Source organism: Pseudophryne corroboree, chromosome 1, assembly GCF_028390025.1.
Source record: "Pseudophryne corroboree isolate aPseCor3 chromosome 1, aPseCor3.hap2, whole genome shotgun sequence".
NCBI classification, from domain to species: domain Eukaryota; kingdom Metazoa; phylum Chordata; class Amphibia; order Anura; family Myobatrachidae; genus Pseudophryne; species Pseudophryne corroboree.
This window is the reverse complement of record NC_086444.1, coordinates 769,778,149-769,795,589: the sequence shown is the minus strand read 5'-3', so window position 1 is coordinate 769,795,589 and position 17,441 is coordinate 769,778,149. Positions and strand designations below refer to the sequence as shown.

Genomic DNA, 17,441 nt, shown 5'->3' with positions numbered 1-17,441 from the left:
AATAATCGTTTTGGTCTATGATCTTTGATCACCCCTTCGCCGGAACGTGCAAATCTCACATTTATTAACAATCGTTTTGGCTCGTGTATTGTTTTTCGGTGGTTTATGTAGCTAATTTGTGGGGTTGGGTATGCATGACCGGTGGTCAGCATACCGCTGCCGGTATTAGGATAGCGGAACGCCGCCGGGTGGAGGGGGGGGGGGAGGGAGGCCAGCGCAACAAGCCCCTTGCGGGCTCAAGTTCTATTCCCACTCTATTGGTGTAGTGGACAGTCCCTGCTGGTCGGCATCGTTTAAAAAAAGAGTTAATTGTTTAAAAAAAAATCGGCATAGGGTCCCACCCCTCCAAAAAGGGAAACCGGCAACGGTCACTTTGAGCTGGTCCTGGTTCAACAAATACGGGGGGAGGGGGGGGCGGTGTGGGGTTATCCCTTATTTTCAACAACCAGCACTTGTTAGGGTCACCCTGGCAAGCATTAGCGGCCTCTTCCCCCCCCCCCCCCCCCGTCACCCAAGCCTTGCGGTTCCGCAGATTGTATTTTCTTTTTCAGGATGACTATAGTTCCCAGCAGCCTCCCTCACATGCTGGTGCTTGGTGAACCACAGGTACCAGCATGCAAGGCATTAATGGCCTGCTGGTACCTGTAGTCCCTCCGTAAAATAACTGTTTATATAAAGACAGAACAATCGCACTGTTGACATTATATCTTTAATAAACACACTCACAAATATGGATTACATGCATAATCCCACCGGGCGGGATGCCGACTGTCAGTATCCAGACAGTGGTATCCCGCCCAGCAGAATGCCGGCAGTGAAGCGAGCGGTGCAAGTCCCCTCGTGGGTACGGTGGCGAGCTGTGCTGTGCTCGCCACAAGTTCTATTCCCACTCTATGGGTGTTGTGGACACCCACGAGTGGAAATAGCCCCAGTGCGCTGGTATTTCGGCTGGCAGCATTGCCGGTTGTCGGTATTCCGGCATCTACAACCTGACCCCCGGGACCCCGACAGCAGCCAAATTTAATGGATTCCACAAATACAGTTATCCAGTACCATCTAGGGGGTTTAAAAATAAAATAATGAATTAGCCGAACCAGGCCAGACCTAGAGGAGCTATATGTATTTACACATATAGCTCCTCTCCGCAAGTGATGGAATCCACGTGGTTTCCTTAATTTGCTGAGCTGCCAGCCAGTCAGCAGCCGTTACCATGGGAACAGGTTGCTGATTGGCTGTGACTGCACTGACTGTCAACCAATACCAGCCTGGAGAATTCCAAGGCTGGAGTGACTAGTTGGGAGGGGGGGGGGGGGGATCAGTGTTTATTAATAACTCTTTTTTTAAAACCCCTCTTAATTACACTTTAAACACAAAAGCTTGTACGAGTCTCACTGATCCATGCAGGCTACTCACCAAATATGCTTGCTAGAAGCAAGTGTATTGATTTGGTGCATTGAGTTGCGATTTTGGTACAACTTTGAGAGTTTTTGAAAAACAACAACTATTTTTAGTAAATTCATGATTTGCATTGGTACCAATGTTATTTTAACATTGTTTGTTTCTATGGTGATTTGCCACGATTTGGAATGTGAAGTCGAATTTGCACAGCAATTTCAATGCGATTTGGTAAATTCACGATCAGCAAAATCGTGCCATTACGGCAAAAAAAAAGCTAAATCGATTAACATCAAAAGACTAATTAAAAATGTCATCAAATAAACAAAATGCATTACTCCACAGCGCTCACCCTTCCTAGATGTGGGGTGCAATAGGGTATGTGACCACATTGTTGAAATCAAAATCACAGAGGTTCTTCACTCATAACTCACAATAATAAATAATGGGAGTTAGGTCATATAATGAATAATACATGTAAGCTTGCAGTCCCCACCAAGGTACCCTGTTTTTTATTATTGCCTTTTATGTTTTCTTCTTTTATTTTACCATCAACAAAACTGCCCATTGCCTGTGGGGATGACATACGGTCACGAGAATTGTGGGTTGAGATTGTCATACTGGATCATGGTCAAAGTAGATTACAGGTGTTTTTAATTAGGATTGTCTACAGGTATGACCTTTTGACATTGAGAAGACAAGAGGATTTTTTTTGTCCAAAGCCCAAGGATTTGATATTTTCGATATGACTTTAATGTATAAGCACGGCAGAAACGTGTTAAAACAGTCGTAGTAGATGGCTATCATTTGTAAGAGTTTCATTAGATGGGATCCAGTCAGGATCCCGGCTGTAGGGATCCCGGGCAGTCAGAATCCCGACGACGGAATCCCGACACTATTCGGAATGCCGACACTGGCATTCCGAATAGGTTCACCATTCCGGCGCCAGAATCATGACACCTGGAATGTCGAATGATGGGTAAACTGCGGGAGAAGGGGGCGTTGAGGGGGGTACGTTAAGTTTAGGCTGTGGGGGCAGGGTTAGGGTTAGGCTGCACCCTGGCGGGCTTAGGTTTCGGCTGCGGGGAGCAGGGAGTTAGGCTCCCCCAGGGAGGGTTATGCTTCGGGAGGGGGGGGGTTAGGTTTAGGCTGCGGGGAGGGGAGGTTAGGGTTAGGCTGCACCCTGGCGGGCTTAGGTTTTGGTTGCGGGGAGCAGGGTGTTAGGCTCCCCCAGGGAGGGTTATGATTCGGGAGGGGGGGGGGGTTAGGTTTAGGCTGCGGGGAGGGGAGGTTAGGGTTAGGCACCACCGCTGAGGGTTAGCCTTAGGCTGCGCCCTCAGCGCATTGTTAGGTTTTGGCTGCAGGGAGGGTGGGTTAGGGGGCAGGGGGGGGGAGGTAAGAATACTTACCTTCCTCTATTGGGAATACGAACATCAGGTTGCCGCGGTCGGTATTCTGACCGATGGCATCCTGACCGCAGGCAAATCGAACCCAAACCCTTTAGATTAACCTAGTTAGCTTTAATTGTCACTAACAAAAAATTTCTGCAGTGATCAACAACCCTGCAGTGATCATAATGGCTTTTGTATTTCAAATAGTTCACATTCATTTCTCCAATTGAATCATTTTTAAATTTGTATTTATTTTCCCCTTGCAGTGTTATGTAGATACGTTACTTTTCTTCCTGCATTGCATTTCTGACATTCTGTCAATGGTTGTCACAGCATCATTTTATGTTCTTGTCGTAATGTGTGGCTGCCACTGAATCTGATCCCTGGTGATCTCTACTCTGCTATGCGCTTGTCAAGATGATCATTTCTCAAGTGGCTGTCTCCACTGTGGAAGTGGCATGGAGGTCATAATGGTCATTAAAAACAGACTGTTTGGATTACAACAGAAAGCCACTTGAACTAAACAATATCATGAAAGACACATAAAAGTAAGATAGCAAAAGGTCACTGTACTGACCCTTTGTAACGCATGGTTTAGTGAATGTGTGCTACATTTACTATACGTTGTACTAAACAACACTGCATGAAAGTAGCAGCTTTTTATTTGGTACATGATTAGGACACACTGAAGTGCAGGACAGACGTTCACATAAATATGACAGCATTGCGCAGTGATTACTTACAGTGCAACATATGCTAGGCTTTGTGTTAGGGCACATGCTTCTCTTGTACAATACGTGACAAGCAGAGATGGCGGATGTCACCTCTGCAGTCACAATGAGCGCACAGTGCAGTACCCAGACTGGGAACCCAGCCCACATAGCTTGTGTTGCTGCCAGGAAAGGGGAGCATGGCTTAGTAAGCAGAGTCCATGCAACGATGTGTGATTTTCCACATTTAGGAGGGGTTTATGAAAGCTTGGAGAGAGAGAAAGTACCAACCAATCAGCTCCTGTCATTTTTAAAACATAGCCTATGAAATGCCAGTAAAGAACTGATTGGCTGGTACTTTATCTCTCCAAACATCGGGAAATCTTCCCCATAACCTCCACATAATGTGCACTGTTTATGTAGAAGTCCCTGAACAACCATTGTTATAAGCTCCTCTGTGCATTAAAGTAAAAACAAAAGATGTTTCTCAGAGTGCAGAATGTCACCAGCCCCTCCCCATGGTCCTCCCAGCATGTGGCTGCTTATTTGTTGCGTAAACAACACTGCTGTGACTTTCAAGATTGACATTTTACCATCTGTCAACGTGACAAAAAACTTTGCCCAGTTTACGTCCCTTCAAGTATCTGTAGATAGTGAAGTTTTTTAGAGTCTGCATAATGCAAATAAGGGTTGTTATATAGGGGGTCATTCCGAGTTGATCGTAGCTGTGCTAAATTTAGCACAGCTACGATCATTCACACTGACATGCGGGGGGACGCCCAGCACAGGGCTAGTCTGCCCCCCCCTGCAGAAGTGCAAAGGCATCGCACAGCGGCGATGCCTTTGCACTTCAAGAGTAGCTCCCGACCAGCGCAGCTTTAGCGTGCTGGACGGGAGCTATTTGTCGCTCCCCGGCCCGCAGCGGCTGCGTGTGAAGTCACGCCCGTGCTGTCGCCCGCCCCCCATTCGGTCCGGCCACACCTGCGTTGGCCGGACCACTCCCACGAAACGGCGGCTAAATGCCGCCATTCCGCGCCCTCCCACCCAGCGACCACCTTTGCCTATCAATCAGACAGAGGCGATCGCTGTCCTGCTACGGCCTTCGGCCATCTGGCATGCGCCGGCACACTACGTCGCCGGCGTGTGCGCAGTAGGAGCCCGTTCACTCGGCTGCAAAAAAAAAGCAGCGAGCGAACGTGTGAGAATGACCCCCGTAGTCTACTCAATATTGCTTTATGCTTCTTGCTATAGTCTCAAACATTTTACCTTTTTTCCTCTTATTTTTGATTGTCAGCTGACCTGCTGTGAATATATTAATGTCTAGAGTTCTAATCCCAGTTCATTATCACACATTAAATATGCTGATTAAAATATTTTTGGTATAGTATCCCAAAAGAGAACTAGCTGTCAGAATTTCATTTCACATATAAAGTTTGCATTTTAAGCATCTAAACAGGACAACTGAAAGCAAGAAGCCTTTTGTATGACTCACACTGTTATTTGTAATAAGAGGCTGCACATTTGCAAACCATTAATTTGAAGGCATTAGTTTGCTGAAATACATTTTCAGACAATAATACATTTGAGTATTCAGCAAATTGTATTCAAGATATATCATTACCAACAAACAGTAGTTGATTAAAACTTGTTCTACATAAGTCATTTTGAGTGTGTATATTTGTGTGCGTTGAGCTTGGTGAGGGGTGGGCATGACACCGTGAATTATGTGATCATGGCTCCATAGTACATTGCCTTGATTTCCGCCACTGTGCAGAAGGGGTAGAACATACAACGACTTGATTAAGTACAAGTCGCATCTTTGAGCCCCCAGACAGCCTTCCTCTCTAAGGAAGTGGGTCGGGAATCCAGGAGAGCTCCCAAGTCTCCAAGACATTCTAGGAATGAAGGCAAGTATGCCTAAAATACAATTTATATCCTGTAAAGTTCTGTTTGATGAGTCAAATTAACAGACTGAACAATGCCATAGCACTACATCAGGGGCAAATTAAGAGAGGAAGGGGTCCATGTGTTCTTTCTAGAGATGAGCGGGTTCGGTTTCTCTGAATCCGAACCCGCACGAACTTCATGTTTTTTTTCACGGGTCCGAGCGACTCGGATCTTCCCGCCTTGCTCGGTTAACCCGAGCGCGCCCGAACGTCATCATGACGCTGTCGGATTCTCGCGAGACTCGGATTCTATATAAGGAGCCGCGCGTCGCCGCCATTTTCACACGTGCATTGAGATTGATAGGGAGAGGACGTGGCTGGCGTCCTCTCCATTTAGATTAGGAGAGAGAGAGAGAGATTGACCTGAGGCTGATACTGTAGAAGAGAGTGCAGAGTTTAGTGACTGACCACAGTGACCACCAGCAGTGCAGTTGTTTTATTTAATATATCCGTTCTCTGCCTGAAAAAAACGGTACACACAGTGACTCAGTCACATACCATATCTGTGTGCACTGCTCAGCCCAGTGTGCTGCATGCCTGCATCATCTATGTATATATTATATATCTGACTGTGCTCAGCTCACACAGCTTATAATTGTGGGGGAGACTGGGGAGCACTGCAGTGCCAGTTATAGGTTATAGCAGGAGCCAGGAGTACAAGACAGTCACATACCATATCTGTGTGCACTTCTCAGCCCAGTGTGCTGCATCATCTATGTATATATTATATATCTGACTGTGCTCAGCTCACACAGCTTATAATTGTGGGGGAGACTGGGGAGCACTGCAGTGCCAGTTATAGGTTATAGCAGGAGCCAGGAGTACATATTATATTAAAATTAAACAGTGCACACTTTTGCTGCAGGAGTGCCACTGCCAGTGTGACTGACCAGTGACCTGACCACACTGACCACCAGTATAGTTAGTAGTATACTATATTGTGATTGCCTGAAAAAGTTAAACACTCGTCGTGTGACATCACTTGTGTGGTGTTTTTTTTTTTATTCTATAAAAAACTCATTCTGCTGACAGACAGTGTCCAGCAGGTCCGTCATTATATAATATATATACCTGTCCGGCTGCAGTAGTGATATATATATATTTTTTATATCATTATTTATCATCCAGTCGCAGCAGACACAGTACGGTAGTTCACGGCTGTAGCTACCTCTGTGTCGGCACTCGGCAGTCCATCCATAATTGTATACCACCTACCCGTGTTTTTTTTTTCTTTCTTCTTTATACATACATACTACTACATCTCTTTATCAACCAGTCTATATTAGCAGCAGACACAGTACAGTACGGTAGTTCACGGCTGTGGCTACCTCTGTGTCGGCACTCGGCAGTCCGTCCATAATTGTATACCACCTAACAGTGTTTTTTTTTTCTTTCTTCTTTATACATACATACTACGACATCTCTTTATCAACCAGTCTATATTAGCAGCAGACACAGTACAGTACGGTAGTTCACGGCTGTGGCTACCTCTGTGTCGGCACTCGGCAGTCCGTCCATAATTGTATACCACCTAACCGTGGTTTTTTTTTCTTTCTTCTTCATACATACATACTACGACATCTCTTTATCAACCAGTCTATATTAGCAGCAGACACAGTACAGTACGGTAGTTCACGGCTGTGGCTACCTCTGTGTCGGCACTCGGCAGTCCGTCCATAATTGTATACCACCTAACCGTGGTTTTTTTTTCTTTCTTCTTTATACATACATACTACGACATCTCTTTATCAACCAGTCTATATTAGCAGCAGACACAGTACAGTACGGTAGTTCACGGCTGTGGCTACCTCTGTGTCGGCACTCGGCAGTCCGTCCATAATTGTATACCACCTACCCGTGTTTTTTTTTCTTTCTTCTTCATACATACATACTACGACATCTCTTTATCAACCAGTCTATATTAGCAGCAGACACAGTACAGTACGGTAGTTCACGGCTGTGGCTACCTCTGTGTCGGCACTCGGCAGTCCGTCCATAATTGTATACCACCTAACCGTGGTTTTTTTTTCTTTCTTCTTCATACATACATACTACGACATCTCTTTATCAACCAGTCTATATTAGCAGCAGACACAGTACGGTAGTTCACGGCTGTAGCTACCTCTGTGTCGGCACTCGGCAGTCCGTCCATAATTGTATACTAGTATCCATCCATCTCCATTGTTTACCTGAGGTGCCTTTTAGTTGTGCCTATTAAAATATGGAGAACAAAAATGTTGAGGTTCCAAAATTAGGGAAAGATCAAGATCCACTTCCACCTCGTGCTGAAGCTGCTGCCACTAGTCATGGCCGAGACGATGAAATGCCAGCAACGTCGTCTGCCAAGGCCGATGCCCAATGTCATAGTACAGAGCATGTCAAATCCAAAACACCAAATATCAGTAAAAAAAGGACTCCAAAACCTAAAATAAAATTGTCGGAGGAGAAGCGTAAACTTGCCAATATGCCATTTACCACACGGAGTGGCAAGGAACGGCTGAGGCCCTGGCCTATGTTCATGGCTAGTGGTTCAGCTTCACATGAGGATGGAGGCACTCAGCCTCTCGCTAGAAAAATGAAAAGACTCAAGCTGGCAAAAGCAGTAGCACCGCAAAGAACTGTGCGTTCTTCGAAATCCCAAATCCACAAGGAGAGTCCAATTGTGTCGGTTGCGATGCCTGACCTTCCCAACACTGGACGTGAAGAGCATGCGCCTTCCACCATTTGCACGCCCCCTGCAAGTGCTGGAAGGAGCACCCGCAGTCCAGTTCCTGATAGTCAGATTGAAGATGTCAGTGTTGAAGTACACCAGGATGAGGAGGATATGGGTGTTGCTGGCGCTGGGGAGGAAATTGACCAGGAGGATTCTGATGGTGAGGTGGTTTGTTTAAGTCAGGCACCCGGGGAGACACCTGTTGTCCGTGGGAGGAATATGGCCGTTGACATGCCTGGTGAAAATACCAAAAAAATCAGCTCTTCGGTGTGGAACTATTTCAACAGAAATGCGGACAACAGGTGTCAAGCCGTGTGTTCCCTTTGTCAAGCTGTAATAAGTAGGGGTAAGGACGTTAACCACCTCGGAACATCCTCCCTTATACGTCACCTGCAGCGCATTCATAATAAGTCAGTGACAAGTTCAAAAACTTTGGGTGACAGCGGAAGCAGTCCACTGACCAGTAAATCCCTTCCTCTTGTAACCAAGCTCACGCAAACCACCCCACCAACTCCCTCAGTGTCAATTTCCTCCTTCCCCAGGAATGCCAATAGTCATGCAGGCAATGTCACTGGCAATTCTGACGAGTCCTCTCCTGCCTGGGATTCCTCCGATGCATCCTTGCGTGTAACGCCTACTGCTGCTGGCGCTGCTGTTGTTGCTGCTGGGAGTCGATGGTCATCCCAGAGGGGAAGTCGTAAGCCCACTTGTACTACTTCCAGTAAGCAATTGACTGTTCAACAGTCCTTTGCGAGGAAGATGAAATATCACAGCAGTCATCCTGCTGCAAAGCGGATAACTGAGGCCTTGACAACTATGTTGGTGTTAGACGTGCGTCCGGTATCCGCCGTTAGTTCACAGGGAACTAGACAATTTATTGAGGCAGTGTGCCCCCGTTACCAAATACCATCTAGGTTCCACTTCTCTAGGCAGGCGATACCGAGAATGTACACGGACGTCAGAAAAAGACTCACCAGTGTCCTAAAAAATGCAGTTGTACCCAATGTCCACTTAACCACGGACATGTGGACAAGTGGAGCAGGGCAGGGTCAGGACTATATGACTGTGACAGCCCACTGGGTAGATGTATGGACTCCCGCCGCAAGAACAGCAGCGGCGGCACCAGTAGCAGCATCTCGCAAACGCCAACTCTTTCCTAGGCAGGCTACGCTTTGTATCACCGGTTTCCAGAATACGCACACAGCTGAAAACCTCTTACGGCAACTGAGGAAGATCATTGCGGAATGGCTTACCCCAATTGGACTCTCCTGTGGATTTGTGGCATCGGACAACGCCAGCAATATTGTGTGTGCATTAAATATGGGCAAATTCCAGCACGTCCCATGTTTTGCACATACCTTGAATTTGGTGGTGCAGAATTATTTAAAAAACGACAGGGGCGTGCAAGAGATGCTGTCGGTGGCCAGAAATCCTGCGTGACACTGCAGTGCCACTCCTAAATGGGCCCGGTGTTTGTGTCGGCCACTAGGGTCGCTAATCTTACTCACACAGTCAGCTACCTCATTGCGCCTCTTTTTTTCTTTGCGTCATGTGCTGATTGGGGAGGGTTTTTTGGAAGGGACATCCTGCGTGACACTGCAGTGCCACTCCTAAATGGGCCCGGTGTTTGTGTCGGCCACTAGGGTCGCTAATCTTACTCACACAGTCAGCTACCTCATTGCGCCTCTTTTTTTCTTTGCGTCATGTGCTGATTGGGGAGGGTTTTTTGGAAGGGACATCCTGCGTGACACTGCAGTGCCACTCCTAAATGGGCCCGGTGTTTGTGTCGGCCACTAGGGTCGCTAATCTTACTCACACAGTCAGCTACCTCATTGCGCCTCTTTTTTTCTTTGCGTCATGTGCTGATTGGGGAGGGTTTTTTGGAAGGGACATCCTGCGTGACACTGTAGTGCCACTCCTAAATGGGCCCGGTGTTTGTGTCGGCCACTAGGGTCGCTAATCTTACTCACACAGTCAGCTACCTCATTGCGCCTCTTTTTTTCTTTGCGTCATGTGCTGATTGGGGAGGGTTTTTTGGAAGGGACATCCTGCGTGACACTGCAGTGCCACTCCTAAATGGGCCCGGTGTTTGTGTCGGCCACTAGGGTCGCTAATCTTACTCACACAGTCAGCTACCTCATTGCGCCTCTTTTTTTCTTTGCGTCATGTGCTGATTGGGGAGGGTTTTTTGGAAGGGACATCCTGCGTGACACTGCAGTGCCACTCCTAAATGGGCCCGGTGTTTGTGTCGGCCACTAGGGTCGCTAATCTTACTCACACAGTCAGCTACCTCATTGCGCCTCTTTTTTTCTTTGCGTCATGTGCTGATTGGGGAGGGTTTTTTGGAAGGGACATCCTGCGTGACACTGCAGTGCCACTCCTAAATGGGCCCGGTGTTTGTGTCGGCCACTAGGGTCGCTTATCTTACTCACACAGTCAGCTACCTCATTGCGCCTCTTTTTTTCTTTGCGTCATGTGCTGATTGGGGAGGGTTTTTTGGAAGGGACATCCTGCGTGACACTGCAGTGCCACTCCTAGATGGGCCAGGTGTTTGTGTCGGCCACTAGTGTCGCTTAGCTTAGTCATCCAGCGACCTTGGTGCAAATTTTAGGACTAAAAATAATATTGTGAGGTGTGAGGTATTCAGAATAGACTGAAAATGAGTGGAAATTATGGTTTTTGAGGTTAATAATAATATGGGATCAAAATGACCCCCAAATTCTATGATTTAAGCTGTTTTTTTAGTGTTTTTTGAAAAAAACACCCGAATCCAAAACACACCCGAATCCGACAAAAAAAATTCGGTGAGGTTTTGCCAAAACGCGGTCGAACCCAAAACACGGCCGCGGAACCGAACCCAAAACCAAAACACAAAACCCGAAAAATTTCAGGCGCTCATCTCTAGTTCTTTCTAGCCTGCAGCCAGGCAGCGCATTAGTGAGTAGTTTCTGGCTCTTTGCCAGAGTCTACTGGACATATACAGGTCTCCTGGGAAATGGCGCAGTAGCCATTTTCCTGGTGATTTGTGCAGCACTGCCGACATGGCACTCTGGAGCGGTAAGTATTGAACAAACTGTGTAGGGTGTGCTGTGTGGGCCCCCCTGGACCCAGGAGGGAGCCCCTGTGTGCCATACACTCTGCGCCCATTTAGATAAGCCACTGGCCTGCATTGTCATTGAGAATTATCATTGGAAAATTAAGTGCCATTGTCCTGGTTTACATTAATGAATACAAATATGCAAAAATATGAAGCTTAAAGTCATACAGTATTGCCTCTTCCACCAGGTACAAAATGCTCTGCTCTTCAACTTCCCTCTTAATTAATGATTGCAGTCACCTGTGTTGAAACACTTTTCTCATCAATGAACTAGTTCAACACAGGTGACAGCAATCATACATTAAGAGGGATGTCCAGGAGCAGAGCATGTTGTACCTGATAGAAAGGGTCATGTAAGGCTAGGGCCAGACATAGCGGCCAAGTGGGTCCCGTTCGTGGCCGGGAGGGTTTTTTTTGTGTGCACACGGATCCTGTTCTGCGGGATGCCGATGAATGGGATCCGGCCAGTGACACACAGGATTTCAATGGAACAAAAGCCGCACTGTGTGAACACATACATTGAAATGTATGTGTTCACATTGAAATCCTGCCGTCCTGTCATCCGGCCTGACAGCGGCGGGGCTGCCGCACATCTGTGGGCGCCTGCATAGGCACCCATGTGCACTCTCCTTCCGGCCAAGCTTGGCCGCTATGTGTGGCCATACCCTCAGAGGGTTTGCTCAGTTTGCAAAATTACATGTATTAATTAATATTATTAGAATTCTAGGAGTTGTTCCTTAGCATAAGATAAAAGTGTTGACATGCCTGACCACAAGAACAGTAGGTAGTGACGTCACTATTGGCAATTCCTGTGGCCGGCATATGGGTCGGCGTCTATCATGCTATATATGCCAGCATATGGGCTGGAATATATCGGCATCTACCATGCTGCACAGCTGATGTGATATGTCTGGGAACAAAGTCATTCACAGACATATTGGTTGTACACATGAGCCGATGGCCCAGCAGATATATAGTTGGTTGGCAGTACAAATGATGTATTGGCAAGTGTGTACCCTGCTTTTGGGCAGTACGGATGGTGTAATGGTTAGCATTACTGCCTCACAGCACTGAGGTCATGGGTTCGATTCCCACCATGGCCCTAACTGTGTGGAGTTTGTATATTCTCCCAGTGCCTGCGTGGGTTTCCTCCGGGTACTCCGGTTTCCTCCCAAAATCCAAAAATATACTGGTAGGTTAATTTGATCCCAACAAAATTAACCCTAGCGTGAATGTGTGTGCGTGTACTGTACATGTGGTAGGAAATATAAATTGTAAGCTCCACTGGGGCAGGGACTGATGTGAATGGCCAAATATTCTCTGGAAAGCGCTGCGGAATATGTGTGTGATATATAAATGACTGGTAATAATAATAATAATATTTGATTCCATTCTCTACAGTAGTTCTATTTTGGCTTAAATGTTCTAAATTGTATATTGTTTACTACAGGCCACCAATAGAGGACAGCCAGACACTTCTTACTCCAGTAGTAACTTGTGGGCCACACGGAGCATTGATGACAAGACCAGTCATTATAACAATGCACCACTGCGCAGAAACAAATGCAGAAGACTGGAAGATCCAACTGAAGGAGCAATCTGCACAAGGACAGTGGGAGGTGAGTTGGTCTAGCTTTATTTCTGCTGTGGGCTACAGTTATGTACAAATATATACTGTAGTATGCTCAATTTAAAACATTGATATAAGTTGTTGTAGGAAGTGTTTTGCATGTCACATGTCACAGGCAACACTGACAATAAAATTAACTTTATATGTAACATATGTGGCCAGATATTCCACATATTCTTCATGCCCTTATATGCTAAATTATTACATTATCTTAACAGTAATAAACATGGGAAACTAAATAACATTAGGATGCATATTTTTATCTTTGATACATGATCCTTATGCCCATGAGAAAAAATACCTTATTTTCAAATGCAACTGGTGTCTAGCCTAGTGTCTATATAATGGTACAGAATCTCCCCAGAGCCGGTGCTACCATTAGGCAGCTTTAGGCAGCTGCCTATGGGCGCCGGCCCCTGAAGGGTGACACTGATCCAACAAAAAAAAAAAGATGGAAGTGACTGTGCTCGCCATGGGGGATGTGGGAGGACACGTTCCCTGCTAACTCGGCATCGAATCTGCAGGGTTAGAGCCACTTGTCCCTCCTGCATCGCTCGCTTGCTCCCCCCCACTCTCCCATCCCTGCCCGACCCGATGACCATGTAGGTTTTTAGATTTGTTCCCTCCGGCAGAACCACAAACCACCACAGAGCTGCTGGAAGCCGAGTGCCAGTGGCATTTAGGAAGTTATTAATTTGCCGCCCAGCACCCGTCAGTAGGAGCCCCCAGCAGCCAGAGGCGGAACTTTCCTTAGAGGCTGATGCGCAGGATGCTACCTACTCTGAGCTGGCTCCAGAGTACATCGATGGGGCTGGCTAAGCTTACAATGCACTTCCAGGTCGCTGACTGACTTCTCCCCAGGGACCAGCGGCCACCTCTGAAAAAGCTCCTCTGACCCCGATCATCCGAGGTTGGTGCTTGAAGACAGGACCATCCGCGGGGAGTAGACATTACAGGAGCCTCAGCATTGGACACAGGAGGCCAGGTACACTGGGACTGGAGCTGCTGCTGCTTTAGGTCATTCAGTTACTATCACTGACTCTGATGTACACTCACAGCAGGTCACTAGTACAGCCCCATGCCCTACAGTATGCTGCACCCCTGACTGCGCCCTATGCCCCCGATACACCCCTGACTGCTCCCTATGTCCCTGATATACCCCCAACTGCTCCATATGTCCCCGATACTCCCCCGACTGTTCCCTATGTCCCTGATACACCCCCAACTGCTCCATATGTCCCCAATACACCCTGACTGCTCCCTATGCCCTTGATACACCCCTGACTGCTCCCTATGTCCCTGACTGCTCCCCATGCCCGACTGCTCCCTATGCCCCTGATACGCCCCTGACTGCTCCCTATGCCCCTGACTGCGCCCCATGTCCCTGACTGCTCTGTATGTCTCTGATACACCCCTGTCTGCTCCCTTCTGATACACCCCTGTCTGCTCCCTATGTCCCTGATACACCTCTGACTGCTCTCTATGCCCCTGACTGCTCCCTATGTCCCTGATTCACCCCTGACTGCTCTGTATGTTCTTGATACACCCCTGACTGCTTCCTATGTCCCTGACTGCTCACAATGTCACTGATACACCCCGGACTGCTCCCTATGTCTCTGACTGCTCCCTATGTCCCTGTTACACCCCTGACTGCTCCTTATCCCCCTGACTGCTCTGTATGTCCGTGATACACCCCTGACTGCTCCCTATGTCCCTGACTGCTCACAATGTCTTTGATACACCCCTGACTGCTCCCTATGTCCCTGACTGCTCACAATGTCTTTGATACACCCATGACTGCTCCCTATGTCCCTGACTGCTCACAATGTCTTTGATACACCCATGACTGCTCCCTATGTCCCTGACTGCTCACAATGTCTTTGATACACCCCTTACTGCTCCCTATGTCCCTGATACACCCCTGACTGCTCCCTATGCCCCTGTCTGCTCTCTATGTCCCTGATACACCCCTGATCGCTCCCTATGACCCTGACTGCTCCCTATGTCTCTCATACACCTCTGACTGCTCCCTTTGCCCCTGACTGCTCCCTATGTTCCTGATATGCCACTGACTGCTCCCTATGCCCCTGACTTCTCCCTATGACCCTGAAACACCCCTGGCTGCTCCCTATGCCACTGACTGCTCTGTATGTCCCTGATACACCCCTGACTGCTCCTTATCCCCCTGACTGCTCCCTATTCCCCTGACTGCTCCCTATGTCCCTGACTACTCCCCATGCCCGACTGCTCCCTATGCCCCTGATACGCCCCTGACTGCTCCCTATGCCCCTGACTGCGCCCTATGTCCCTGACTGCTCTGTATGTCTCTGATACACCCCTGTCTGCTCCCTTCTGATACACCCCTGTCTGCTCCCTATGTCCCTGATACACCTCTGACTGCTCTCTATGCCCCTGACTGCTCCCTATGTCCCTGATTCACCCCTGACTGCTCTGTATGTTCTTGATACACCCCTGACTGCTTCCTATGTCCCTGACTGCTCACAATGTCACTGATACCCCCGGACTGCTCCCTATGTCTCTGACTGCTCCCTATGTCCCTGATTCACCCCTGACTGCTCTGTATGTTCTTGATACACCCCTGACTGCTTCCTATGTCCCTGACTGCTCACAATGTCACTGATACACCCCGGACTGCTCCCTATGTCTCTGTTACACCCCTGACTGCTCCTTATCCCCCTGACTGCTCTGTATGTCCGTGATACACCCCTGACTGCTCCCTATGTCCCTGACTGCTCACAATGTCTTTGATACACCCCTGACTGCTCCCTATGTCCCTGACTGCTCACAATGTCTTTGATACACCCATGACTGCTCCCTATGTCCCTGGCTGCTCACAATGTCTTTGATACACCCATGACTGCTCCCTATGTCCCTGACTGCTCACAATGTCTTTGATACACCCATGACTGCTCCCTATGTCCCTGACTGCTCACAATGTCTTTGATACACCCATGACTGCTCCCTATGTCCCTGACTGCTCACAATGTCTTTGATACACCCATGACTGCTCCCTATGTCCCTGACTGCTCACAATGTCTTTGATACACCCCTTACTGCTCCCTATGTCCCTGATACACCCCTGACTGCTCCCTATGCCCCTGTCTGCTCTCTATGTCCCTGATACACCCCTGATCGCTCCCTATGACCCTGACTGCTCCCTATGTCTCTCATACACCTCTGACTGCTCCCTTTGCCCCTGACTGCTCCCTATGTTCCTGATATGCCACTGACTGCTCCCTATGCCCCTGACTTCTCCCTATGACCCTGAAACACCCCTGGCTGCTCCCTATGCCACTGACTGCTCTGTATGTCCCTGATACACCCCTGACTGCTCCTTATCCCCCTGACTGCTCCCTATTCCCCTGACTGTCCCCTATGTTCCTGATACACCCCTGACTGCTCCCTTTGTCCCTGATACACCCGATTGCTCCCTATGCCCCTGACTGCTCCCTATGTCCCTGATACGCCCCTGACTGCTCCCTATGCCTCTGACTTCTCCCTATGTCCCTGAAACACCCCTGACTGCTCCCTATGCCACTGACTGCTCTGTATGTCCCTCATACACCCCTGACTGCTCCTTATCCCCCTGACTGCTCCCTATTCCCCTGACTGTTCCCTATGTTCCTGATACACCCTGACTGCTCCCTATGTCACTTGAGGAACCAATAATGTGGCAGTGTAGGATGGGTCCAGATTTTTATATGTGATTCACAGATTTTCACCTGTGGGGCTCGGTATTTTGGTGAGGGGGGGAGTTGTGCTCTCGGTTTGCCTAGAGTGCTGAGAAACCTTGTACCGGCCCTGAATCTCCCCAGCTGCATACATTGGTTGTGAGCTAAGATGAAAGGCTAAACCCTTGTCACAGATGCTAGACATTTGACCACTGTTGCACTAACGTTGTCGCTAGTTCTGTAAAGTATATTTTAGGAATATTGTTTGAGACATTGGGGATCATTCCGAGTTGATCGCTCGCTAGCAACTTTTTGCAGTGCTGCGATCAGATAGTCGCCGCCTATAGGGGAGTGTATTTTCGCTTTGCAAGTGTGCGAACGCCTTTGCAACTAAGTGGTACAAAAACAGTTTGTGCAGTTTCTGAGTAGCTCTGGACTTACTCAGCTGATGCAATCACTCCAGTCTTTTTGGTCCCAGAATTGACGTCAGACACCAGCCCTGCAAACACTTGGACACGCCTGCGTTTTCCCAAACACTCCCAGAAAAAGGGTCAGTTGACACCCATTAACGCCCTCTTTCTGTCAATCACCTTGCGATCGACTGTGCAAATGGATTCTTCGTTAAATCCATCGCCCAGCACCGATCCTCTTTGTACCTGTATGACGTGCATACGCATGTGCAGTTTTGCTGAGTTTTAACCTGATCGCAGTGCTGCAAAAAGTTGCTAGCAAGCAATCAACTCGTAATGACCCCCCTTGTGCGTTATGTTAATGTTTGATTTTATTTGCATTTTTTTTTCCTCTGAAGATGCATTTTTGCTTACTATATGCTCAAATTTTCAGCATAAACTTTTTTTTAGGCACAAA

General features: G+C 47.9%; 1 protein-coding gene across 3 annotated transcripts in view; it reads left to right on the top strand.

Annotated features, from left to right (window-relative positions):
* UNC5C (unc-5 netrin receptor C) overlaps positions 1–17,441 on the top strand; it is a 537,583-nt gene that overhangs the window by 493,541 nt on the left and 26,601 nt on the right. For all 3 annotated transcript variants that reach the window (XM_063917546.1, XM_063917553.1, XM_063917539.1), the window contains one exon: positions 12,703–12,871. In XM_063917546.1, the coding sequence (XP_063773616.1) occupies positions 12,703–12,871 (169 nt within the window). The remainder of the gene's footprint in view (positions 1–12,702; positions 12,872–17,441) is intronic.